The following is a 27,518-nucleotide window of genomic DNA, read 5'->3' on the forward strand; positions in this document are numbered from 1 at the left end:
GGGCCCCAACAGTCCCAGGTTTTGACACATTTCGGATTTATATGTCAACTTTTAGCACTAGCCTGAAATGTAATGATGTTTCACGAGACTAATCACGCCAAATAAGAGGACGTGCCACTCCCTGATGATTTTTTTTGTTATTTTATATAATGTTCCCAAGGACAACATCTAAATACGAAGCTTTTCCAACACATTTATGCACCGGCCCTCGTCCATAAACAACCCAAGGGAGAGAAAACGCCACAAACAGCTATGTCACTAAATATAATTCAGAGTTTGTTCGTCTTTTTTGCCATCAACTCTAGCGTATGCGTAGTGCCTTAGATATATGTTGTTTTTGCCAACACACAGCAGCAGGATCAGTGCGTCTCCAAACGGAGGGAGTCGCTGCCTGTGCCATTTTACGCACGCCTCGCAGCACCTATAACTCAACCCAATTTACCTAATTTGTATACTGCTCCGTGTACGGTGTATAATTCATCTTGGATAGTTCAGTTTGTATATTGGATTGTATTACCTATATAACAGACAAGCACCAAAGTTATAGTTATGCGTGTAAATCCAGGAGATGGCAGCAGAGCACTGCAAAACGCCCGGCGTACTCTAGTGTAGGTCAGTGTAGCAGGGAGGCAGCACAAAAATGTAGTCCTCTAACTGTATTAAAAGTGTTTATAATCTAGCTTTGGCTCTTGTAAAACCCTGTAATGCATCATTTGGAATAATTTCATTTGGTCTAAAATTCAATCATCTTTGTTAAACCACAACCTTTCTTCTCATGTATTAATTATTTTAGCCGGTTGATTGATGTCTATGTGCATCCTGTGTATATGCGGATTGTTGAACAAATCATGAGGCAGAACATTGAGTGAAATATTGACAGGGCTTGATAAAAGATTATCACAGGCAACTCTGCAGACTCTAAAGAAAATGTGAATGAGAAGAAACTCTGGTTGTCTGTCATTGTGGTATTCTTGGGGAAATTAGTTAAAAACAAGACGTGGAGTGAAAATAAGTAGTTGTTGTACAAACAACTTAAAAACTTCAATAATTTACAACAGTGTACATTTTTTCTATCAAAAGTAATGATACTACTTATAATACTAAAATAAAAATGTCATGATACACATGGGTGAAAACCCTAATCTCTCAGTGAAAACAAGAAACTGCACCAGTTTTCAGACAATTAAAAGTTTACTGTGCAGACCACATAATATCTCCAGCATGGCTTGACTGAATTAAAGACCATTGAAATGTTGCCATCGTTCCACTGATGGGACGAATGGGAAATCCAAAGTTATGATCAGAAGTTTTTTTAGATTATTATCTGCCCTTTTGTTCTTCCACTGGTTTCAAGGATCAGCTGACGTGTCACTTTAAAAAAGTATTTTCCACTAAACCTCAGTGGTATCCAGTCATGTACATACTGTAGTTGTGGTTTTATCTCCCTCTGAGCCAGATATTAAGAATAATCTACAGATCTTTTCGCTAATGTTTTCCTTTTAAAACTACTTTTCACCAGATGTAATGGAAAGCCATCCAATGTACTTTTGTAAATGATCCAGAATATTGCTGATTAAAGAGACATTCAAGTTAAAAAAACATTTTCCAAACTTTGGGGCACCATGTTTATCTCAATATATAGGCAAATGAAAATATTTGCTGCAAATGGCAGGATACTATGTGTGGGTGTAAGTATGTAAATATATTTTTGTGATTTAGTTAAAACCTGCACAACACAAGAGTTCTTTGTCGACCCAAAAAAATCAAAGCATTATCTCATTTATCAGTGTAGTATAGGTGGCTGTTTATGACAAATCCCTGATAAAAATGTGTCCTCAGAAATCATTTATACATATTTACAAACACAAATAATTATTAATTATTGACTTGTGACAGTAGAGGCCTGCACATGATTCGCTGCCTTCCCAAAAAAAATGATAAAAGTCCATTATTCTTCATCCGTGTTGAGTTCAGTAGCATCAGTCTTTTCCTCTGTATGTAATGTTTGTAAAGGTAGATGTGGCTCCTTTGTAGAGAGGATTGTGTCCCTGTTGGGCAAATACACAAAGAAGACATCAATTAAACTGAGTTTCAGAACAAACAAGTTAATTCTTATGGTTTAGTATTCTAGGCACATTTGAAAAAAGGAAACCAAGGGAAATGCAGAAGAGAAAGAAAAGTGTAACGTTTTCATTTCAGTTACTTAGTGAGCACCTTAGAATTACACTGTTTCTTGGTGGTTTCAGGTTCTTTGGGATTTAGGTGTGTTTTAGAGGCCTGTTAGTGTTACCAGTAAAGGATAATTAGCGTTACCTAATTTTAACCCAGCCCTTCCGCTGGCTTTTGTTCTGCTGGGAGGAACAGCATGCCCCAAAAATAATAAAAAACATCTTCAGAAAACGAATCAGAGAGACTGCGTGTGTGGCCTTTTATGTGTTAGTGTCTGTGTTAAAGGTACAGTCATGATTGCATTAGTGTGTGCCATGTCACGCTAAAATAATTAATCCAAGGAAAGAAGATAATTTAGTGTTGTTTAATGTATCTTTTTTATTTACATCTAAATGAACCTTGACTATACCTTTCATTAATCTAAGTTTTAAACAAAGAGCCTAATAAAGAATATACACACACATGTCACCACGTGCTACATTTACTGACCGTGTCCCACTTGGCATGAGCGCGTTCTTCCTCAAATTTTGCAAACTCCCGTCTGTCGTGAATGGTGACCAGCAGTTTCCAGATGAGTAGAGCCGCCAAGCCGAGGAACAAGATAGCTCCTGCCACCGACAGAAGCACCACTAAAATGTCTGGACCCTTGGGGCACTCTGAATTAAGGGAAGAAAAATATATTTAAAATAATAATGAGAAGGGGACACAGGAGACGATTAGCCAGGAGGCAGTCCAGAGGAGGTGATAATGATTTCCATCCTGTCATGGCACTAGATGATGTTGCTAATGTTCCTCTGCTAAATGCTGTTTTTTCAGGTTAAAAGTGTGCTTTTAAATCCTGAGAATATTCACTTGACACTTGTCATCCTAGTCATTTCATTATAAATAAATATGCTCATTACCTTCTTGATTTATAATCGCTTTGTAAGAACGTGTCAGAAAATGGGGTCCATCCCAGTTTCTCGAAATCCAAGGAGATTTTTTTTAAATGTTATTGTTCAATCTGACCATATATAAATATATTTATATTCACTTTATTATAATATAATAAAGAGAAAAGCACTGATTCTCCATTTTTGAGAGGCTGATAACACAGATTCCATACATTTTGGCATGAAAAATGACTAACTATTTATAGTTGCCAATGAATTTTCTGTCAATCACCTAATGGTTGCAGGTTTTCTTCTAGCATGAAGGCTTTTATTAACGATATTATCTGTCGAGTGATGCAAGATTAGATCAATGGGACCTTTAAGGAGGATGGGCTGATGGGGAAATAGTAACCTCACACATCCAGGCCACAAACGTCCCTTCCCTCTTTATGATCTGGCAAAACTAAGGACGAATTTGATTTGAAGAGTTTCATGCAGGCTGTACAAAAGATGTCTGGAATAACTCTCCCTCTAACGTGAGACTTATTTTCCATCATTAGATGTTCTGGGAAACTTTCTCCGAAATGAACCAACAAACATGTTTCCGAATTAATGGAGATAATTAATGAGAGCACTTTGAGGCAATGTACTGCTGAATCATTCTTTATTTGATGCCTACAACTTCTAGTCTAAATAGTTGTTTGAGAGGAAGTCACATGAACAATCTAAATAGTTCACTGATTGGGTTTTGCCTGTTTTCAAGCTGTATTCATTATCGACAATGCAAATGGCTCTTACTTGGAACCAGTTAGTTTAGTATGTTTTATTCCCAGATGAAGCAGATTAGCAGCATTACGCTCTTCACAAAGCTTCATAAGCCCTTAAACCTAAAAAACTTCTGAACTGCAATAACAGTTTGTTTTATTGGGCACTTGGGGGCAGTGGAAACAAGCTGTAAATACAAAACACTGACATATTGTCACTTTTAAATTGATATGTCTTACTTTTTAGCTAACAGTGGTCATTTATTCTATAATATGCCCCAACCAACACTTGAAATATTCATACCAGCTAGCCACTGACTTTGCCCATCTCCTGTGCCTACAATGATCTTTACAAACAACAGATGCGTGTTGTTACCAAAAAAGACACTTAAGCAGTGAGAGTGAACCAAACCAGTTAAGTTGTGGGCAGGAAAACCAAAACAATTAGCGGAATTAGCTGACAGTTGCTATTAAGCTGTGTGGAGCTAAGAGGGGGGATTCATCTCTGTGGGTTTGTCGCTGAAAGTGGCTTCTGTCACAGTAGTCATCTTATTTATAGTGAATAAAAGCTTTTCACCAAAGCTGCTATCCTTTTGTTTGTTGCGCACTTTGTAGTGAATATAAATATTTTATTTGTGTTCATGGTTCCATGAAGTATGAACTGAAGTCTGGCAGCAATTGAGTTTCTTCATTACAAAAATGTCTTGCCTTCACACTTCTAGCCACTAGTGATGAGAGCCACCTGGTCCATATGTGTGAGCATCCTTTGTTTGTCAGACTGGATGTATGTCTGTTTACTGTATGGGACTATTTGCAGTGGTGGAATGTAACTAATTACTTTAATCAAGTAAATTAGTACAATTTAGTCAAAAAAATACTTAACTAAAGTATCACCATGTTATACTACTTTATACTTTTTACTCACTACATTTATTTATCACTCATAACATGGCCAGGGATATTTAAATACATAATATACTTATTTGATATAATGCACTACTATACTACTTATAAACCCAGTATTTAGCAACGTCTCTCCAATTTGCTCCACGCTGACAAACTTTAAAATACTCGTGAAAAAACAGGGTAAAATAATATTCTAAAATAATACAATTCTGTGAAAGACCAATTTGCCTACTGGTTATTTTTCTTCTGATACTTCAGTGCATTTAGCTGATAAATCCTTTGTACTCTATACTATTCTGAAAGGGGCTATTTGCAGAATCAGTACTTTTACGTTTTGTACTTGAAGTACATTTTCCTGCTAATACTTTTGTACTTTTACTCAATTAACATTTTGAAATCAGGACTTTTACTTGTAATGGAGTATTTTAAGACCATAGTGTTTCTGCTTTTACTTAAGTAAAGGATCTGAGTACTTCTTCCTCTGACCATTTCTCTGTGTGTGGGACAGCACATACAAATGTGCATCGTAGTGTTGGGTAACATAGTGGGGCAACCAGGGTGAACTTTTACTGCCGTCTTCAAAGCGTTTCTCCTCTTCCTCTCCCCATTACTTCCTTCTATTTACTGCCCTTTGGATCCTATCGCCCGATTCATTATGGCGTATATGTAAAAGTCAGGTTGGTGCTTTTAGACTATTTTTTAATTATCAACTTCAAAATATGTAAAAAATTGCTAGCCACCTTTTAAGCGCCTGGTTTCCATCTTATCCTCTTTGCCTCTGTTCTCCTTTGTTACACACCTACATGTTTCCTTTCTAAAATGTTCTCTCTCCCTTTCTTTTGCTTGCTTAGTTTCCTCTCTTATTCTCATGCGTTCCTTCTGGAAGAACATGCCGAATCAGCGGGTTCCTAGAGGAGCAGGGCAGCTGTTAACGACCCTCTTTGACACGGCGGGGTTCCCTGTGTTCAAGGCAAATGTTGGTGTACTTCTCTGCTCTCCAGTTGCGCCTTAATTAAACACACACATTCATTAAAGGCAGACCTAGGGGCAGACTTTCTTTGCGGGCACTGGTGGTCATTAAAGGCTTTCTTACCTCCCCACACTCTTTCTATTTGGCCGCTTTACAAGCAGATGAAGGGCAGGCCGCAGGGAAGTGACAACTTGTACTTGGGTGGAGAAAAAAACACTGATTGTGAAGGCAAGTGTGCTTGTTTGGCTGAATGGAGATGCTTTTGTGGTTGTAGATTCAATCCTTTTTATCTGAACAGTCATTTCTTCCATTGTGCTTCCCTCATCGCTTTCACACTTACTTACCAACCTCCCCAAGCGCTTCAAAGTGCTGTTTTGGCAAAAAATGTCTTAAAGGCAATCAGGTTGCTTTCAGTTTTCCACAAAGAGGAGCAACTACCAACCACTTTGGTTTCCACAGTTCAACTGCCCCCTATTTTGGCTAATGGGAATTGGGCAACATGACTAAAAATAACTTTAAATTGACCTGGTAACTGGGGAACGCTGTTATCTGGGAGAACAGAAGCACTTCTGTCTTCCTGTTTAGTTAAGAAACAACTCGACTAAACCCGTTCGACCGTAGACAGGATTGCATAACGTTGAATATTCTCTTCTTTAAGCGCTTGTTCTGGTCCTTACCAAATATCTGCCGCGTAATCTTTTAACTCCTCCACATTCTTCACCAGTTTGTTGCTAACTTTGTGTTTTGTGTAGAGGTTTGTGTGTAGTATGTTCATCTCTTACCTGGCTCTTTGACGACAAACAAGATGGACTTGCCGCTGGAGTCCTCATAGTACTGGAAACGCTCCACACAGTCATCCTCATCTTTGTAAGTGCAGTTCACAGCATTTGTATCATGGAGCACTGCATGAACATTCAAGAAAAAAATTCAAGTATAACAATTGGTAAAGGCACTTTCGGTGTAACAGATACCTCAACATCTTAAGAAAGCTGCAAAACACATTGATATTTGTTAGATGTAACATGGAGCAACTTTAATAAACTCCCTTTTCATTTCACATATCTTTAATCATAGAATTGTTTAAGAAGCTTTTTCTGTTATATCGATTTCATTTCTTATATAATGGCGTTTATTTGGACTACATTCAAATCGGGATGCTGTGTTTAAAAAAAATAAGAAATCAATCATTCTTCCTCTTATACATGGCCACTTTCATTCAAAATCAATAGCATTGTTGCTCAATTCTACACATTCAGGGTTTTTGCTTCTAAGATCTCATTATTTAAAAAAACTTTTTAATGCTATTCTATTTCAGAAATATTTTGGACTGTTTATTTCTTGTGTCTTAATTTCTCTCATGTACATTGCCTTGTTTTATGCTGCTGCAACGCAAACATTTCCCAAATTGGGATCAATAAAGTACCTATCCATCTATCTATTAGCAACAGTTATAACATTTTCTCACCTATTTCATCCACAAGCACAATCTCATCCTTGCAGATTCGAGAGCAGGTGTTGTCGTCGAACAGCTTGCCCCTCTTAAAGTGTTTGCACTCCACACACTCCCTTTAAGAAGGAAACAAACATCAGGTCATCATTTCAAATCACTTTTTAGAATACTGATTATGATATATGTGTGCAGACTCACTTCTTCATGGTGCAGGCGTCGGGGCAGGTGGGGCACTTGTCACACGTGGCCCCGTAGGCCCCTGGCTGGGTGCACTCACAGGCCCCACACTCACAGTGACCCCTCCCATTGCACAGCAAGCCCACGTTGGACATACAGGTGTCAGTACGTCTGGAGCAGTTACAGTTCTCACCCTGCCAGTCTGGGTCACACTGGCAGAAACCACAGTTACAGACGCCATGGCCTGTCAGGGGAAAAAAGGTTGGAGGAGATTCTAAAACATTGTTTACCAATACAACTACAATTTCAACACGTGCTATTTGGAGTAAAATAGCAAAAGAGGAAGCAATTAAATAAAATAATCTATCAATAGAAGTAGTACAAAAACAGGGGTGTGGTTGGAGTTGTGAAAGAGGGAGGAAAGAAGAGGATGGCATGTCTGTAATTTCAGCTGTTGTGCATCATTTGTTTTAAACAACTATTTTGATAAGCTTGTTTTTATGACTTTATCATTCCATGTTATAAACCATTGAGTTCATATCTCCCCGGAGCACAGCCTGTCACAACAGGACACCTTTGGGAAATGTTGTTCCTCTAGTATCTAAAATAAAGTTATGTGAGCTGGAACAATGTCTGATGGTCAGAATGAGTTGGTAATGACTGGACGTGGTACCACAAAGACTCATGAATATATTTACCACAAGCTGTGTCATTTTCAGTATTTTCCCGCTGCGATGACAAGTCTTAACTTTGAGAAATGACTTGGTCCCTCTCTTTACAGACACAGAACCAGGTTTTACAACAAAGGGAAATAAAAGAACAACGCGTTTACCTCCATGTTAAATTTGATTCATTAATAATCAGTGTTTTGTCTTGCTAGGACATTTCATAGCTTCATAAGTATTGTATCTCTTGAATTGTGATCCAAAACAATGGAAAAGCAGAAGTTGTAGCTTGTGTTCCTACAACTGTTAAAGTGATTGTGTGTCTGTGGTGTCTGGAAAGCTTTTATTTTGAGCTGCATGATTCAGTGTCGGTGTGTATGTGAGTACATTTAGGCACATTGGTTTGCTGTTGTTCATGTACGTGTGATGTGTGCATGCAAGAGAGTGACAATGCAGAAAACATTGTGGTATATCGCTGCAAAACAATGTTCAGATAAACAATGAGACAGGAAGCTTCTTGGGTCAGTGGATCTGTCATTACCACTCGACCAAAGGACCACTGGCTTTTAATTAGACCTTTCTGTGGGGGGAGCAAAGAAAACTATGGTCCTCACACTGAAAAAGGTATTTCAAGACAACAGCAGACCATGTTTTACACACAGAACAATTCCAATTCTCCCCCACTTAGCCCTTTCCTGACCAAACATGGGTTTATTTTTAGCCCCATTACACCACACATGCCAAAGTGTAAGCACAAAGGTATTTTCATGTTAATCTGCGGGCTTTGGGGAATACAGCCAAAACATTTCTGAGTGAGAGCAGCGAAAGGGGGGTAAGTGATACATGATAACTGATGACGTATTGAAGTTTGAGGCAGTCTGTGCCAAAACGTGGCCTAATGCAATTTTTAAAGCTGAATTATGACATACCCTTAGCAAAACATATATAACAACTTATACGTTACTAAAAGGAAATGCCACAATAAAGAAGAGCACTTATTTTGCCTCCATGATCTCTAATTTTCTTCCTGCTTATTCTATACTTTATATTAGCAGTTGTTTTGAATTCTTTTGAGGTTTAGATGAGAAGACTAATGCCACTTTCCATCAAACTAAAATCGGAACCCTTCCCTGTTACCCTCGTCTGTTAGTCTATGCTAATATAAGCTAACCGGTTGCTCTCTGTAGCTTTTTTTAAACTGACAAAGGAGGATCTTGTAATCTAATACTCAGTAAGAAAGCAAATGAGTGTATTCCCCAAAATGATGGACTATTCCTAGTATAGTTTATTGCAAAAGATAAGAAAGAGATAACCTCTAGCTGTCAGTAATGAAAGCAAATAAACTACCGTACCATTGGGAAGAGACGGACAGCATGCTATGCATTGTCTAACCCCTACTTAACACAGCTAATCTCACTTGAAGAATCGCTATTAAAATACTTATTACAAACATCTTCAGAGTATGATTTGTTATGACTTCTTGCTGACATAATGTCTCTTAAAACATGGAGGATCTTGAGGCTCTGAGTTAAAGCTCTTAACAAGTATCAAAAACAAACTCATTCCCACAGAAAAGTGAGTCAACTCTGAAGTGAGCCACCGTTAAACTTAAAAAGTGTTCTCTGTGAATGAATCCTGCTGAACTCCATGGTACAAAAGCACGGCTCGGCTGACAAAAACATACAACCTGAACACACGCACACAGGGTGAACAAACTAAATCATGTTTATTATAAGTGGAGCCATGTCCTGGGCAGGAGGCACGGTTGTTTTTGTATGTAATTCCCCCCAGATGAGGTGGGTGGCAAGTCAGTGTGGTGAGGGGGACTGCCAACTCTCAGAACAAAAGCAGGCTACTCTCATTCTCTATTACTCTACCACAGACAGTCAGTGAGCAATTTTAACCTTCTTTGTCTATTAATTGTATCCATATGCTTGCTGTGTGCTGTAAAAACTGAATAGTATAATATTTTGGGAAAGCAGCAAATCACATATCATATTGGAGATGCCGTGACCCTTTTGCCATTTTTGAATAACAAATTACTTTTTGAAGACAATTTGTGAGTCATTTATTAAGAGAAAAGTCAGAACTCAGTTGTTCCAGATTCTCCATTGTGACCATTTGATGGTTTCTACAATCTTTGGGTTTTAGACTGGTCATACAAAACGTGACATCAGAAGATGTCACCCTGGTGTTTGTGATATGACCAGTGGCGGACTGGCCATCGGGACATTCGGGACGAATCCCTATGGGCCGGTACTGGAGCGGGCCGGTCGGACGATGTGGGTCGGTCGGATAAGACACTAGCAACCCCCGACCCCCCCTGCCCCCCGTCGACAATTTACTAGCGGTATTTACTTTTACTTGCGGTACCGAGGTGGGCCGGTCAGATAAGTCACTAGCACCCCTCCCCCCCTTGACAATTTACTAGCAGTATTTACTTGCAGTACCGAGGTGGGCCGGCGGTACCGAAGTGGGCCGGTCGAGAGTCCCGGGCTGATTTGTAGTCCCAGTCCGCCCCTGGATATGACTGTGATGGGCTTTTTTCACTTCTGCCTTAGCATAAGTTGCAGTTGTTGATAACATTTCTGTCAATTAACTATTATCCTCTCATTGTTTCTCTTTTCATTTCGTTTAAGATGCTCGGGCCCCTACAGTAGATAGAAAACAGGATCTTACCTGAGCACAGATCCCCCTTGTAGCGCAGGCAGTTGAAGTCGTCACACTCACACAGCTTTCCCCAGACCTTTCCAAAGTCGCTGTTGTGACACACACACTGTCCGCACACACAGTCCCCCCGGCCACTGCAGATGGCAGACTGGGGTCCTCCGGAGCCCGCGGGCCCGCTGCAGCGGTCCTGCTCCGTGGGGTTATAGTCCCCCTCGGCACACTCGCAGTGCGGCCCCAATCGACCCGGGTGGCACTGGCAGATGCCGCACTCGAAGGTGCCGTTGCCATGGTTGCATTTGGGGCTGTTGGCCTGTGCCTTGTTCTGGCACTTGCAGTCGCACTCAAAGTTGACGGTGATGGAGAGAGAGTCCTTGAAGCCCACCGGCTTAATGATGAAGGTCTTCTTCTTCTGTTTGGGGCAACCACGAGCTCTAGCTTCAACACTGAAAGACACCTGGAGGAGAGGACGGAAGTCAAGTTAAAATAATCCATGATTAGGGTCAAAGTCATGCTTAGAGCCCTCTTTATTAGATTTTTCATGACATTTTCTGCATCCACACTTTGTAAAACAAGCCATTCTTCTGTATCAACCTGGTGTGGATTACCTAACATGTAACAGCACTTAAATGGTTCAGTTAATGGTCATTTAATTGCCGCTCAAATTGTGGGCATTCTCTGTGGAAACTGCACAAAGACCTGACACAGGGAAGGCCTCCATGTGTGTTAAGTCAAAGTATTTGTTCATTCAGCGATGTATCCAAATCTGGTAAATGTCCAAAAGGGGGAGAAGTTACTACATCTGGAGAGACAACCATATATGGAAAAAATAAGGGGGCTTAGGCAGAGAGAAGAAATGTACGGAGGCCAACAAATGTCACCTGGAGCGAGAAGAGAACAAGGAAAAGAGCCAAAGAAGCTGTGATGAAGAAAAAATGCTAAATAAAAGGAACTAAAAGCATACTTTAAGCAGACAGTTTGCTCTAAATGCAGATGGCAGAAGTTCAGAAGAAGGACGGAAAAACATCATTTAGGAATCAAAAACAGCCCTTATGCATGTTTATCCAACATCTGCTTTTAACACCACCAGGAAATCCTACAGCCAGAAGGGAGGTGAAAGAAGAAGGTGCAAAATAGTACATGGAAAAAACGAACATGTTATTTCTGCAATTGTATGATAACAGCCAGACACATTGGCGGGACAATTGACAATACTGTTACCAACCTGTGTAAATGCAGCCACCCATTTAACATGTAACATACTTCAAACACATTTTCTTTAATAACAACTTTCATTATCGTAACCATTTTATTTGGCAAATCATTTTTTTTTAGGGAATTTTACAAAATAAAGTATCATTTTCTTTTTACCTCTGCAACCTACTTATCCTTGTTACAGGATGTTTACATCATTTCAAGACATTTCCTGTGACAAAGAGCGACGATGACAGTACTACTACATTTGAATGCAACCGTTTCCCAGCTAGTAAAACAACAAAGTTCTCCTTCAAACTTTCCTTCAAGCTAACATTTTCCTGGTAATAAAGTCACTCTTAAGGAGTCATAGGCCAAAAAAAGGGAGGGCGGGGTATGGACTGACCGTATCCCCTATCTTGAGCCCAGAGCAGGATTTGAGGCCAGGGATGAGCTCTCCATTCAGACAGGTGGCATTGAAGGACAGGGACAGCTCCTCCGGGACGCCTTGAAGCTCCAGCTCCACCTTGGACCGGATTTTCTGTTAACAGCAATGAAGAACAACAGCGGGAAACACATACACATGGAGGAATGAGTATGTAGGGTAGCACACTGTGGCCAAAAATCACATGTTAGGTGTCAATTTTGGTTGTGCGGAGCCAAATCCCATTTTCTTCTACAACTACATGTAAGCCAATAAACTCATTTAAGTGTGCACACATTAGCAAACACGCTTGTATGCACATCTCTACACAAATTAACAGCTATGACTATTAAAGCTACATTTGTCAGCAAATTCACTTGTTCCCTACATAATAAATTCAAATAAAACATAGATAATGAAAAACAGCCAGTAACCTCCCACATTTGGTCAGCTTCACACCTCGGCCTACAGTATGTGGAATTTTTTTGTAGACTTTTGCTCGACAGTGTGTATGACTCAGAGGCTGTGGGTGTGTGTCAGCAAACACATGTCATCCACTGAAACACTGTCTAGTCGAAATGTGTGTGTATAACACTTACAGCGTAGGCTTTCAGAATGAGCTGAATAACGTTGCCCGAGTCGTTAGACAGTGTTCCTACTGTGGTGCCAGGAATCAGCTCACTGTAGTTCTACAAGACAGAAAGACAGACAGACAGAATGTTGTCATCCTACACAGTCAGGGAAACTATTAATGAATGTACTAATTAATAGAAACAAGGTGTAATAGTATGATGTCTTTTTTTTTTTCATTCTTACACTTTAAAACTGATGCATACCCAATGTTATTTAACATCTTGACTTGTGTTCCTTTATGGCCAATGGGAGTTTGATATGCATGTCCTCTATTTCTTCTCCTGTTATGAATTTCTTAATAATAGTTTGCATATTGCTGCGCTCAATAGTGTATCATAGGGATTCATTTTCAGTTTCCAATGCAGGATCCAAGAATGTCAGTTTAAAACCAGCGAGGTTTGGAGGACTTTAGCTACAGTGTGTTTAAGATTACATGATTACTGTGTTGGATTTGTCACCCTCTCAATTTCAGTTTTCAAATATTGGCCTAATTTCCTCTTTTAAACAGAACTTGAAGAGAATAAAATCCTGGATGTTCTCAGTGTGAATGCAGAGCTACTGACCTGGTACAGAGGAACCACAGGGTTGGTGACGGCAAAGATGAGATTGATGTTGTTCTCCGACGTCTTTTCTGTGATCAGAGCTAGAGAAGGGTAATCCTGAGGAGAGACCGGACAGTGTGTTTAGCAAACATAAACTCTAATATATTCCTTTTCATACGTTAAACAAAGGGGTGACATTGTCTCAGTTTCTCTCTCACTCTGTTTCTGTCTAAGGTCTGCGCACCAAAAACACACTTACGGTTAACACTAACCATGGTGGTAGACATGCTGTACATATTGTCAGAGTTGAGGTGGCACTTCCCGTCGTTTGGCTGCACGATTCCAGCCAGACGACCATCCAGAGCCATGTGAGTCTTAGCGTCCGAGGTGAAGATCAGAAGGTGGGAAGCACCGGGACGCCAACCGATCCGCTCCTGGAACCCATTAAGCCAGGTTCAAGCAAAAAGAAGGAAAGTCAAATTATTTAAATGAGCTTTTGAAGGAGGAATTACTTTTTTTCGGCCCTCATCTAAAGCAGGAAAAACTCTTTAAAGGTCACCTATTACAGTATGCAATATCCACTTTTATACATAAATATGTGTCCCCTCTGCGTTAAGAGATTGTGAACGTTTCAGGAAAAAATATTCGTTCACTTTTTTTCCTGATCCATTTATATAAAAACCTGTCTGAAAATAAGCTGATCAGATTTTGGCCACTTTATGATGTCATAACGTTTTTTTGGCTTGTGTAACCATTAGCCAATCACCAACCAAGGTGACCCCCCCCCTTATCACCTGAATCTCCTCTAGAGCACCATTGAGTTCTTTGTAACCAAATCTCTCTCAGAGGGGCGTGGGGAGGGGCTCCTTATTTTCATCTAAAGTAACAGACAGAGAATCAGCACTTTTGAAACAGGGCTGAAACAGAGGGGATTATGGGATGCTGCATTGCATGATCTGTTTGGTATTTGGAGCCAAACACTTCAGAGACATCTTTTGTATATATCTGAGACCTATAATATATTGATGAAAAACAGTATGATAGGGGACCTTTAAGATCTCTCAAACGCATACACTTGCACACTGGTTGCCCTCTTGACCTTGACTGAAGGGTTTGACTACTTTACAGCTTTGGTTGTTTGGGAAGGGGGGGCCGACCAATTAAACAGCAGCAGCGTCCCAGGGAGCATCGTACCAGACGGGAGCAGGAGGAAACTCATTTAGCAGATGAGTGGTTTTTGGGAGCAAGCAGTGAGAAGTGAGAGGTGCGAAGCAGACAGCGCCGGCGGGGATAGTGAGCTTCCTGTATGCAACAGTACCGAGAAGTCAGGCCAATCATAATACAGACAAGCTGAAAAACAAGCAACGTGTTGTCACTGAGAGCTCAGATAGAAAGCCTTTAAAAGGGTTAGATGGACCGACCGGACGCACTGCTGCTTTGCAAATCTGTTTTCAACGCGTTAAAAACTGCGAAAAATATACTCGCAGTGGTTGTGTAAGCCTCTGGAACACATTACTATTCATTTGAGGAGAAGCTGACTTTCAGAGACCACTCCTAAAACAACCATTGTTGCACTTTTCTTTATGAAGAAGGTTTTTTTTTACCTGTGACATATTTTCCACATTAGGTCAGAATTCTAATAAAACAACAAAGTCTTTCCAAAGGCAGATTTTTTTCCTCAAACGAGGTGAGAAACATTTGCAGAGAGGCCTCGCTGCATCAGTCAAACGTTTTTTATCGATTTTCTTTCAACCCTACTGAACTCTCTTTCTTCTTTTCGGGGTGGGAATGGGCATAGCGGAAAAAAACGGATGCGTAAGAAACAGCATTTCAATACCCTCACACATGAATCCCACATGTAGCACTGTTAAATTGGGAGGGATCATTATGATGTCTGAATTCAGCCGTCAGCTGGCCAACAGCTTGCACTCTTGGCTACTCTGCACAGGCTCACACATGTGGCTTTCTCAACGAGGGCTCCAGTGCGTTCTGTGCGCTTAGTGTCAGCGCAACTTAAGTTTCCTGCGTTAGGATGTGGGCAAAGACTTGGCTGGCCTCGTATCTGGCTCCCAGTGAGAGCTGGAATGAAGCACAGGCTTCTATTTAGCAGCCTATTCATGGCAGATCTGAAGTTTGGAGTAAACATCTCTAGAATCTGTAGGCTCCTCTGCAAGTGTCTTTTTCATTTGAATCTCTGCCTTGTAAGCAAAATGCGGATTCTCTTGAAGATCTTTAACTTGATCATTTGTGAAGATATGCGTGCGTGTGATTGAAGGAATAAATGCTTATTTCTCTACAAATTACAAAAAGCTTAAAGGTGGGGGAGGTCATTTAGGAGAATTTGAAAATACACAACCGGAGAAAATCTGCCACTTCCTTACAGAGCCCCTCCTCCAACACACACGAACGCGCACATGACCAATGAGGGCATGAGATAAGTTTGTGCACAGATGGAAGGCTGACAGGCAGGTAGGCCATCCAGTTACTTTAGCCGGGCTGGCTCAGATGATTGGTCGTGCTTTTTACAGCGCCACGGCTTCCACAGACAACTTTTTGTGATGGATTTTTTGTCAAAGCCCTTCAGATATTCATTGCTATCAGGATGTTAAGAGCATTCCATGGAATATAACAACAAGTGTAGCTCGAGCCGGTTTCTCAAACTTACCTACCCCACCTTTAAGTTACAGATCACAGCTCAAGCTAACACTAAGGAAAAATGGAACAACAGTGCATCTGCTTTTAAGATCGAAACTGTGAATAGTTGGCGCTAAAAAAAGAAAATAATCAAATAACGTCCTTAGGTTTACGGTCAAAATAGTATTCCAACAAAAGAAAAATGACCAGAAGTGAGACTTTGTAAAACTTTTCTCACAATCGGAGCTGAGAGACGGGGGTGAGGGTAACAGCTGTGCAATAAAAGACGTGCTGCCTCATAAGTTAAACATCACATTTGAGTTCATTCTCACTCTTTGTAATCTCTCTCCCCTCGATGACCTGACTTTTTCCATTCTCTTCCACTGTGTCCTTTGGCTTGGGTGAGGCACCGCAGACCTCGGAGATGCCGACTGGGCCCGCGTTTGACTCACTGCTGGATTTAATGTCCATATCCTGCCCAACGCAGCTAAAGATGGAGCCTTTAACTAATCGAGAGTGATCCCGGTGATGTAATATGAACTATGGAGGCCGCGGAGGGAATATCAGAGCGGCTGGACGCAAAATCAATCGCTGTCCGCTCTCCTTCAGGCTGTGTGACACCAGTGGCCTCGACGTGTCTCAGATAACGTCAACACGAGACAGAAAAGGACAATTCTGTGTGTGTGAGTGAGTCCATAAAAGAAAAATGTATGACGACAGATTGCCTCGAAGAGGTTTTTTTGTTTGTGTTGCTCTGTAAGCCTGTCTGTCTCGGCCACTTTGTGTCACTGGGTGTCGGTAGGAAAAGTAAAGTAGTGTTTTCTGAATAATTTATGAACTGTTAAGTCTGAAAAGTGTGATGCCTGAACATTTCCCAGGGTCCAAGGCGACGTCTTTAATTGCAAAGACCATTGGCAAAAAACAGTAGGTGTGTTTGCTTTGGTAGGCTCTAATGGATTATCAAAACTGTTGATTATATTCCCACCATCAATTAATTCATGAATTCATCTATTATTTCACTCCTACTCTGTATGTGTTTTTCTTAATATGTTTGTCTTAGCACTTCTAAACACCTCTTAATGAAAAACCCACAATGTACCGCTTGTACATGTCATTCTCTTTCACCATTTGTACTGGTTTGATTTGTGTTATGTCCTATATATATTCATGTTGCACTGCTGGAGGAGCCTGTGACTTAAGTGTTTCATTGCCATATCTACACTGAAGCTACACACATGGCAATAAAGCCTTGAATCTTGAATCTAATGTTCATATGCGCTAAATTCCCATTATCCCTAGAATGCTCTCAATGTTGTTTCAATCTGCCCTGAGTAGCTACAACTCCTTCGGCATCAATGTGGTCCAACGTAAAGATATTAAATGTTGACCAAGCATCATTTCATTATTGACAGCTGCGTTGGCCGTAAAATTCCATTCGAAGCTATAGCGGTTTCGACACTGTCGGAAAAAATGTAGAGCTTATTTTCTATTTGAGTCACTCCCAGGATATCTATTCAGAAGGCAGTGGAGTGGAAAACGGGCACAGCAAAGTAAAAAACACTGTCAGACAGAAAAGAAACGGAGGGAGCCATTACCTTGTCTGCATCCGTGGCTGTTAGCTGCATTATCTTGAAGCCATCTCCAACGTTCTCCTCAATGGTCACATCGAGAATGTCATTAGGGAAAACAGGAGGGTTGTCATTGACGTCCTGGAGCGTGATCTCCACCTGCAGAGCAAGAACAAACAACCACAGTTTCCGTTAAAGCTCAAACTCGGCCTGCTACAGCTGTTAAGATCGCTGCAAAGAAAAACAAAAAAACGTGTCCTCCATCTTGGATTTCAAATGATGAAGAAGAAGCTGCACAAGAAGTTATAATTCTCAGACTCCAGAGAGGCTGGAGAGGGAAAGCTGTGAAATAATGAAGTGTGGTATATTGACTTGAAGGGTCAAAAACTGAAGGGACTGAAACATTACTTTTCCCTAAGTTCATTTATTTGGATTCAATAGGCTAGTAGTCTGCATTTCAAAGCTATAACACAGTACATGTATTGTTTGATTGATGTATTGATGTGTCTACGTTTTTTGCCGTATCATTTTGGTCAAAGTCAAAATAGCAATTGCAAGAAAAGAGAGGTAGAAACTAAACTGCAGTGATTAGCCAAAGCTAATTACCCTATTTTCCAGTTTCCTGTCATTACAAAAATAAATGTAGCTGCCTTAAAAACCTTAGTCATCGAGTCTGTTAAACCATAAAAGCTGCAGCTAAAGGTAAAAGTAATTTCGCTAAAGTTAACAATGCTAATTTGGTCATTGCAACCTCTGGGTGTTTCTCAATGTCGAGTACGCTTGCTTGGTAGCACATGCTTCAGAAGCGAGGCAAGAATACTTCCTGGCATTCGGAAAACGAAGAGTGGAACAGGCTAACAGGTGTGCGTCATATGAGAGGCCCCGCCTTACATTTTCCGCCACACATTTGGGGAAATTGGTCCGTGCGCAAAGCATTGTGGGGATTTTAAGACCGCGGAGTCTACACATGTGCAGCCTCGAAATTTCTCGCTACGAAGTACGCCGGGCTCGGTAGAATTCCAAGTATGCTGGACATCGGCTGAGCTAGCTAGTCAGGAAGCTAATTCATCCACTTCTTCCTACCTGTTTTCTTAGAATTGAATAATCAGTGTTGATGCTCAAATTCCTGAGTAATTGAGTTTGTTTAACTACCGAAATCAGGAAGTAGCTAAATGTAATACAAATTGAGTAAAAGAAACACCTGACAATCTTAAAGATAAGCCTAGCTGTCACTGCTATCTCTGTCCAAACTCTATTGGATGCATGTGACTGGAGGTTATAAGCTGCCTTTTAAACACATATCTAAACTAATTTAGTTTAAGATAAATGCAATAAAGAAAAAAGCTGAGAAACAGGATCTTTTGTTTGTTGGTAGTACAGTAGTATAAAAGGAGCATTAGTACCGCTCCGTATACAAAGCAAACATAAACCAACATAAACTAACATATCTAGATGTATGCATGACGGGTCTATGGTGGAACTCATCTACCCTCGTCACTGGAGCTCATGGAGAATTTACAATTTACAAATTCACTTGAGGCTCCTTTCCGTAGAGATTTACAGTAAGCGTAACAGGAGAGCAAACTAACTGCAGCTCAGGGATTTTCACTTTCATGTCTTAGAGGGAAAAATAAACACACATTACTGTCGACCACAGACCCCCCATGTGGATACACTTTGTGCCATATAGTGAGACTTGTTCTGATAACCTAAATGTAAGAGAGACGCAAGAGCGGTCAGAGTCAAACCTATGATTAGATACATTGTTTATATGAATTATGTCATTTCAGTAAATCAAAGTGACATTTAACTTTTCCTCATTTTTACAAAAAAGACCATGTGAGCCACCTCAAAGATCCCCAACGGTTTTTCCACAACACTTGGAGAGCCGTTCATCATCAGCATAGCTCCAGGGAAATACTACAAGCTTTTACTAAATGGTCAAAAGTATTTGGAAAGCCTTTTCTGTTGTTCATAATTGTAGGACCCATAGTTCAATTGAAGGAAATGTTAATACTACAGCATCACTTGTTTAGACAATAGAGAGTTTCCAGCCTTGTGGGACCAAATTGGGGAAGGCCATTTCACCAGGACAATGCCCCGATGCAGCAAAGCAAGGTCTTTATGAGAAGTGTGACTGGCTTTATCCCCTCTTACTAGAACAGCATTAGCTTTAAACAAAGTGCAATCATTTGTACATCAAATATATGTACTTTTACGGTCTCAAATGGACTCAGAGAAACCGACCACAAGCATCCACCTACAGTAAAGGAGGACAGTTCATCAGTAACACAAGCTCAGCTATGCAAATGTCTGACGGAAAGTGGAAACCCTGGAGACAGTGAGAGTGAGACATTTACGGTTTCAGATGTTCTCTGTCTAGTGTGGCAATATTAGATTTCCAATCATATCCCATAACTTAAACTGCAGTCCCCTCCACCTCATCCTCTGACCCAAATATGCATTTCAAAGCCAGTAAACATGGCTCACTTTTGAATCATAACAGACATTTTGCTGCGCATTCTCTGTTTATTGACTCTATAAATATGGAAAAGCCGTGTTTAAATTCTCCAGCGATAGGATCTCTATTAATGTTGACAGTGATTATGGTAATTCTTGTGTCGGCATTACAAGATGCTTCAACCTCTCTTTCACAAACCCCTGAAACCCGCACAGATAAGGCTACGTGTTAGTGAGATGAGATAGGAAATGGGAAAAGAACAGTTGTCAAAAGTGTACAATGGGTGCAGCTTTTGGAGGCAACAAAAGTTTCCCAGCGGGCATTTATAGAGCAGACAATAGGCCTCAAGGCTGTACGAGCACCAAGGTGGGGGGTCAGATACAGCGGCCTATTCATACCCGGCCATTGACAGGAAAAGCAGACTTTGCATGTCGCCACAAACAGTAGCAGGAAGCTATCCGTAACAGCTGCCACAGACCCCTTTTTTCCGAAAAGCTCAGTTCATTAAAGATGACCCAGAACAAAAAGCTTGAGGGAGACGCAGCTGAAATGGTGTCAGAGTCTGGCTGAATAAAAGATGCTCCTCGCTGTGTACAGCTATGACACCGACGACAGAGGGGCAAGTTTCCGTATGGCCGCAATTACAACAAATCATCACAGAACACTCGTCTGTTCTGCTGGTGCCAGGACGAGGATGTTGTCCACTTATTAAAGTGACTCCGAGTTAGTGTCTGCATGAGCGGAGATAATTACAGAAGAACAAACCGGATTATGTCCTGGGCACCAACGATGCAAGAGGCTCGTAAACAAGCCACAGTGACAGCGGCTCGCGACTCAACTTGAGCCGAGGGACCGGGGCAAAGTCAACAAACAATGAATATTTATCTCCCGCCCTGTGTGTCCCCTTGATGTGTAAATAATGCAAGGCCCACTTCTGAGGAGAGAACTAATTAGGGTAGAAGTGCAGTTTTGAGAAATAATTACGCTCACGCTTCCAGTTTGTATTACCCAGGCTCCCACGGGACACAAATATATCAAAGGGCTTTGGTGAAAAACATTCAGTGGAGGAAGAGGAAGCAAGGTCACGGGGGGGGGAGGCTGAGAGAAGAAGGAAGAGAGGTTTTGTTCGCTCTACCTGTCTGTGGCCGACCCAGATGCCCCGGCAGAGGCAGGTGAAACACATTAGTTTACAAGGTAAAAGATTGTGTTTCATGAAACTACTGTTTCAAGTTGCAGGTGCTGCTAACTGGCTGCCAGGGTTTTATTATTTATGGGCAGGTATGAATGATTCACGCGTCAAGTGGTTCCTGAGCGCTGACGATTATGAGACCTTAAGTGATGGAAGGTATTTGTCCAAGAGTTTGAGACTGGACCTCGAACCCAGCAGCGATAATTCATCTTGTCACAAAATTCCCAGGGCATATATGATAAACGCAGGACTGACAGGTGGGATAACTTAGATATCTGATGCAATCATGTAGGCATTTCACTCATATAATTCAAATTTAAAGACTCACTTCAGCCATATAACTAGAAAATATATTTTTTTCGTAGTATTTAGCCATGCACACAATTTTGTACTAATGTTCCGAGGTCTTGAGATATCTTCTACTTCTGCTGTGACCCCAATATAAATGAGTAGAATGTTTTTTATTTGTGTTGTGCTCGAAGCATACACTTGAAAAAATCAGCAGAAACTTGTCTTCCGGTAAAAATGCCCCAGTTTTAAGGGATTTTTCCCTGACTTCACTTCCCACTAAGAAATAGTCCATTTGAAAACTGTTAAAGGTGGGGTAGGTAATTTTGGAGAGACCAGCTCGAGTGCGCTAGAATTTGAAAATACACAACCGGAAAAAATCTGCCACTTCCTTACAGAGCCCCTCCTCCAACACACACGAACGCGCACATGACCAATGAGGGCACGAGATAAGTTTGTGCACAGATGGAAGGCTGACAGGCAGGTAGGCCATCCAGTTACTTTAGCCGGGCCGGCTCAGATGATTGGTCGTGCTTTTTACAGCGCCACGGCTTCCACAGGTGACATTTTTTAATGTATTTATTGTCAAAGCATTTCATATATTCATTGCTATCGAGATGTTAAGAGCATTCCATGGAATATAACAAAAAGTGTATCTCGAGCCGGTTTCTCAAACTTACCTACCCCACCTTTAAGGGAGAGGATTATGACCAAAAAGTAACCAAAACATCGATTCTGAAAATATATAGTGCTTTTAAGTTTCTTTAATGTCATTTGTATTGCTGTGAGGGTCATAGGAAATCACGTTAACCTCCACTGAATGGGGGTGGAAGCAGGAGTATTGGCAGATGACACCAAAAGTATCTGTGTGGCTAGGGCTGGTTATAAAAACCCAGTATGTTTTTGTAATTTGGGTAAACTGACCTTTAAAAAGTCTTGCCGCACCCTTCCCACGTTGTATTACTAACATGCTACATTTAGCCATCTCCATCTTTAGAAAGACTTGCTTGTGGAAGCAAAGCAGACATCAAAGAGACATTTAACTCAAAAGTAACAGAATACACCAAAAATGATTCTTTCATCCCACAACATTTTAATATCTGGAGTTAGAAACAGAAGCAGTTCTGGTTACAACTGAAGGTAAAAGCATTACCTGCGTCCCTGAGAACAAAAATGTTTTCCTAAAATCTAAAAAGTGGAAGTAGCACGGGTTTTCATGTTTCCCAATAAAACTTCTCATACGTTCTGCCAAAAACTCAGACGTACAGTCAGACGTAGTCAGACAGATAGATGGAAGAAAAGTTGCAGCAGAAGCAAGAGACCTTTTATTTGAGGACAATCCCATGTAGCCTGTGCACATATTCTGTCAGTTACCCGTATCACTTATTTCTAATAACCGGTAGAAAGTGGGATTAATGAAGAGAGGAATGGTTTGCATTACAGATGAGTAATACGGTGCCTGCTTGCTCCATTGAACACAGTTATAGTCTGAGGGCAAAGGCTGAAACTCACATCATTAGCTCTAAACATTTCTTCCAAAGCAGAAATAAATGTGAACTCTGAGTGCAACCGATGCACAGTTGGCCTGTAAAATGTTGAGCTCATCTGTTCGTAAAACGGAGAGCAGGGTGCGCCCATTGCAGGAAACAATCATTTCAAAAATGATTAAATGTCTCATTAGATGCTGTTGACGACTTGGGGTCAAGGGTTGGGGGAAGCACCCACTTCCAGCTCTCGTTACAGTCGGCCTCTGAGATTGAACAATTCCACTTCATCCATTTTTCACCGATGAGCACATTGGAACAAATGTGTCAAAAAAAGAAACTGGGATCAGAAGCCTATTCCAAATATAACACCTTTCCATGAAGCCAAAGGCATAATCGTGTGCTGTTAAAAGGAGTTACTCAGGCTTTGGCACAGTATAAACAACCTAATGGCACGTAGGAATTTTTGCAATGCCATAAAACAGAGTCAACACTGAAAGCCTTTAAAACTACATATGAATAATATACAACCAAATCTAATCCAATCAGAGGTATGATGTGCTGTTTGTTTACAAAGACATGACGGTTATCTAAGGTTACATTGGTCCGATGCTCAGCTGGGGTCTTGTGTAACGTGAGGACCTTGACCGAGTTGAAGGTTGGTAGCAGAGTATTCTAACAGAAGCAGAAAAACACACCGCTGTGCTTCTCTGAAGGGAACAGGGGAGTCCTTCTTAGACGCAGATGGAGAGGTTTTGAAGACATTTGAAGAACGGCTCCCTAGCAGATCAGAAAGGACGTCCAAACTCATTCCCTTTGGACTGCTTCAACAAAGAAATAAACTCCCAGCGGCTTCTGACTACATCCCTGCACATCGGAAAATCCTACTATGCGGAAAAGTGCTGTATTGTACTGAGAAATCTGTCATCCTCTCAACTTTGAAAATGGATTACTGACTGTCTAGAAAAAGCCCAGACCCATGACTGTGTTTGCCTTGCTTGATCGGAAAACCGTATGGTTCGATTCACACACGTCTGTGTAAGAGAAAAAGTGGGTGACAAAATGCCACATTCAATAAAAGGAATTTCCTGCAACTCTCAAGACATGCAAGACCTTTGCTATTTAACTTAATCCCAACTTCCTTCTCTACCTCTCCTTGTGGTTGTTTAGATATAACATCATAGACACTTGGTTCCAGATGTATGGGGAGCTGAAGAACTGATAGGTTCAGCCGGTCAAAGACGATGCAAGCTCTGCTCTGTCTTTACACAACAAAAGGAAACAAAAAAAATGAAGGAAAGGTCAAAGTGATCTCAGCAGTAAGGTTATTTTAACACGTGTACATTTGCAACCGGCTCCATCTGTCAAACAAACGCCTGCAGAGTAATTCATCTTCCAACCGCAGTCATCAGACCCGGCAAAGTGCATGCGCTCTGGAGACAGGAATTTGAGCGTGCCGGAGATGGGAATGTGCCCGGGAAAAAGCAGACAAAGCTGGACGCCAGCCAAACCTCAATGCACTGTGCGAGAGAGAAGTAAGGATACGATCATATCCCCCCCCCCCTAAAATCATATGCAGTCCCATGGAAAGAAAAAAACAGAGAGAGATAGAGTCAGACAAAAACAAAACAGGAGGGCCTGCAAACCATCACAAAGCACCTTGGCTTCACGTAACCAACAAGGGGAGAGAGAGGACAGACAATGTTGGACAAGTGGTTTTAATAAAGGGGATCACTGTCCTCTCTGCGGTCCACTTCACCAACTGTTAGAGAGAGATTGTTTGTCCACAGCAAAACCTCTTCGAGCCCCCGGCGAATTCTTGCCAAGCGCGGTTCCCTCTGAGCATTTCTGATGGGATATATTATCCAAAATAACGCATGACCCATCAGGTCATCAGGACCAGGCTTTTGTTTCACAGAGATTCTGGGCTCTCTGACATCTCCGCACACAGGAGAGTGGAAACAAATCGTGATTGATTGCCGTTTATAAATGGCGCCATATCCGGACATGAGTAGTGCAAACTGGGTTTTTTCTTTACTATAAACATCCATAACTCTCTCGCTCTCCTTGCTACCTGAGCGAGTTGGATGGAAAGTTGAATTAGACCTTGTGCAAGATCAGAGTGGAGATAATGGCGGCTGAAGATTTCCTTGAAGCTGGAGAACAATTCAAAGCCATCACTGAAATTACCATAGCCTATTAAAGGTGGCGTGTTCTGTGTCCCTGGATTAAGAGGTTAGGAGAACATCAAAACAAGCATTTTCTGCTTCTTGTGAGATGAAAGGTAAAAAAATAATAATAATTAGCCTATTTGTGAAAAGTATGCTTTGAAGATGTAAGGAAATAAATGTATTTTTTTTTTATCAGTTATCTGTCTGTGTTTTAAGGAAGGAGACCATGACTGGAGTCCGTGTTGGTGCCACTGACTCTGCGTGAGTCTACGCTCTTATCACATGCGCTTTCTCCACTATTACCTACAATTATGGCATTTGAACCATGCAAAGGAGATAAACTAAGAAACAAAACACTTTGAAGTATCTAAAAGAAATCTCAAAATACATTAAAAACAAAAAGGTTTTTCTGATATTAACCATTTCTGGAACTGATTACCAGATCTGACACAGATTTGATGGGTATGACCATGTTTGGATACTATATATTTGAGTATAAATGGTACTTGGGCGACTGTGGCTGTGAGGGAGTGTGGTCGTCTTTCAACCAGAAGGTTGTGGGTTCGATCCCAGCCCATGCAGTCAACATGTCGATGTATCCTTGGGCAAGATACTTAACCCTGAGTTGCTCCCGATGGCATGGCCAACGGTGTGTGAATGTGTGTGAATGTTAGGTCCTAGAGTAAGGTACACTGCTCTGTATGAATGGGTGTGAATGGGTGAATGACATGTAGTATGTAAAGCGCTTTGAGGGGTCTTAAAGACTGGAAAAAGCGCTATATGTACAGTACCATTTACCATTTACTTCTGATGCCGTGGTTGCCCCTTTGCTGAACATAACGATGTATTCAACACAAGATAAGCTTATTTGCACTTTTTTTTGTCAGATTTTAAGTAGCCGCCCCGTGCTAAACTTGATGTCGATGCATTTTCACAAAGGATAAGAGGTAAGAAAATATTTTCCAGCCAGTACAGGACCATGTAATCCTTTAACTGATATCAAGGGAGGGAAATCCCCAGAACGAGAGATACAGCTTTCACCCGACAGCCCAAACATGAATAATTGCTACAGCTTTTACTCTCCAGGTGTATAATGAAGTTGTCAGACTCAGCAAGACATGGACCACTTACAAAATATAGCTTACAAGTTAATATATCAATCATTTCGCACACAAAAAAGGGAGTATTTATATATTACACTGTTCGTTTCTACTTGCAAAGGAGTATTTTCCAATGTGGTTGATACGTCTCTAAATGAGAGATTTTAGAACCACTAGTGAAGTCCAAAAAATAATAGAATTGTCGTCTTATGATTCAAATTTGATCTGATTTGTCCGGAGCCAGAATAAATATACATAAGAAATGCTGATTGTTCCAGATGGCCCTGTATGTTCTGCTCTTAGCATTTACATCAGTGATGTTTTAGCAGATGAGTGCTGAATCAAACATCTTCCTCTGAAGCCAGCGTTTCTTTCCAAGACTTCTAGGAGATCTGCGAGAGCTTTAAAAGACTATTATGGCATCCGTTTCATAGTTGCTGTCAACCAGTGATAAATGCATGAGATTTACAGGAGCTGGGGGGGAAAGATGCATTAGCATAGCATTTCAGTCTGGATTCGACCTCATTACCATCAAGTCATGTCTGTGGTGACATCCCCCCCCTGCAGTAAGCTAATTGATAAAGCTAGAGATCTAGGTTAAATAATTAGCCTACTGTAATGATGTTTGTGACTGATTTGATTATCAATTCATTAGATCTGGTTTCCATTATGCCCAGCCTTTGGTTGGGAGTTCAGACGGTATCAAAGGAAATGTTGTTCCCAGACTATTTCCCGTCTACTTGTTTGTTTGTGACTGGGGTTTGATCGAGGAAATGTGTCCCCATTTAGTTCCAGCAAGACAAAACACAAACATTTGTCTTTGAGGGTTTCCAGTGATAATATATTAGAACATGTCCAATACAGAAGACAGTGCTGTAAGAAGAATGCCAGATTGTATGTCACAGAGTTCAGTTTTATAATAAACTGTTCACCTTAAGTTGAACTGAACAGGATGGCAGAGTTCTGTATGAAAGAAAATGGTGAGGTGAGTATAGAAAGAAAATGATACTTAACTGCTGTTTACTTCATTTAAACAAGTGAAGGAGTGAAAGACAGCTAGTCAGGAACAGGAATGTAAGTGCGTGTGTGTGTGTGTGTGTGTGTGTGTGTGTGTGTGTGTGTGTGTGTGTGTGTGTGTGTGTGTGTGTGTGTGTGTGTGTGTGTGTGTGTGTGTGTGTGTGTGTGTATGT

At 41.0% G+C, this 27,518-nt stretch overlaps 2 protein-coding genes across 2 annotated transcripts in view; both read right to left on the reverse strand.

Moving 5' to 3' along the window:
* Nucleotides 1-1,146: 1,146 nt before the first annotated feature.
* Nucleotides 1,147-16,538, reverse strand: LOC104967625 (integrin beta-3-like). Its single transcript, XM_010797135.1, has 11 exons — nucleotides 16,428-16,538; nucleotides 13,706-13,867; nucleotides 13,455-13,550; nucleotides 12,858-12,947; nucleotides 12,241-12,375; nucleotides 10,653-11,097; nucleotides 7,330-7,552; nucleotides 7,147-7,247; nucleotides 6,464-6,583; nucleotides 2,659-2,825; nucleotides 1,147-2,048 (listed from the first exon to the last, which is right to left on the reverse strand). The coding sequence occupies exons 1-11, from the start codon at nucleotides 16,536-16,538 to the stop codon at nucleotides 1,980-1,982; spliced, it is 1,719 nt and encodes a 572-aa protein (XP_010795437.1). The 3' UTR covers nucleotides 1,147-1,979.
* A 1,024-nt stretch (nucleotides 16,539-17,562) lies between these two features.
* Nucleotides 17,563-27,518, reverse strand: part of LOC104967626 (protocadherin Fat 4-like) — a 59,383-nt gene continuing 49,427 nt past the window's right edge. The window contains exons 2-3 of the mRNA XM_010797136.1: nucleotides 17,663-17,794; nucleotides 17,563-17,577 (exon numbers count right to left, since the gene is read on the reverse strand). Coding sequence (XP_010795438.1) covers nucleotides 17,563-17,577; nucleotides 17,663-17,794 — 147 coding nt within the window. The remainder of the gene's footprint in view (nucleotides 17,578-17,662; nucleotides 17,795-27,518) is intronic.

This window comes from Notothenia coriiceps, unplaced genomic scaffold, assembly GCF_000735185.1.
Source record: "Notothenia coriiceps isolate Sejong01 unplaced genomic scaffold, NC01 NC01_scaffold00037483, whole genome shotgun sequence".
NCBI lineage: Eukaryota > Metazoa > Chordata > Actinopteri > Perciformes > Nototheniidae > Notothenia > Notothenia coriiceps.

What these genes read in the sequence shown, in the direction of transcription:
- LOC104967625 (XM_010797135.1), bottom strand. Translation starts at nt 16,538, where the DNA reads ATGGACATTAAATCCAGCAGTGAGTCAAACGCGGGCCCAGTCGGCATC. An exon ending in GACGCCTGCACCATGAAGAA is followed by an intron (nt 7,248 to 7,329) that starts GTGAGTCTGCAC and finishes TCCTTCTTAAAG; the next exon opens with GGAGTGTGTGGAGTGCAAAC. An exon ending in GTTTGTCGTCAAAGAGCCAG is followed by an intron (nt 2,826 to 6,463) that starts GTAAGAGATGAA and finishes CCCTTAATTCAG; the next exon opens with AGTGCCCCAAGGGTCCAGAC.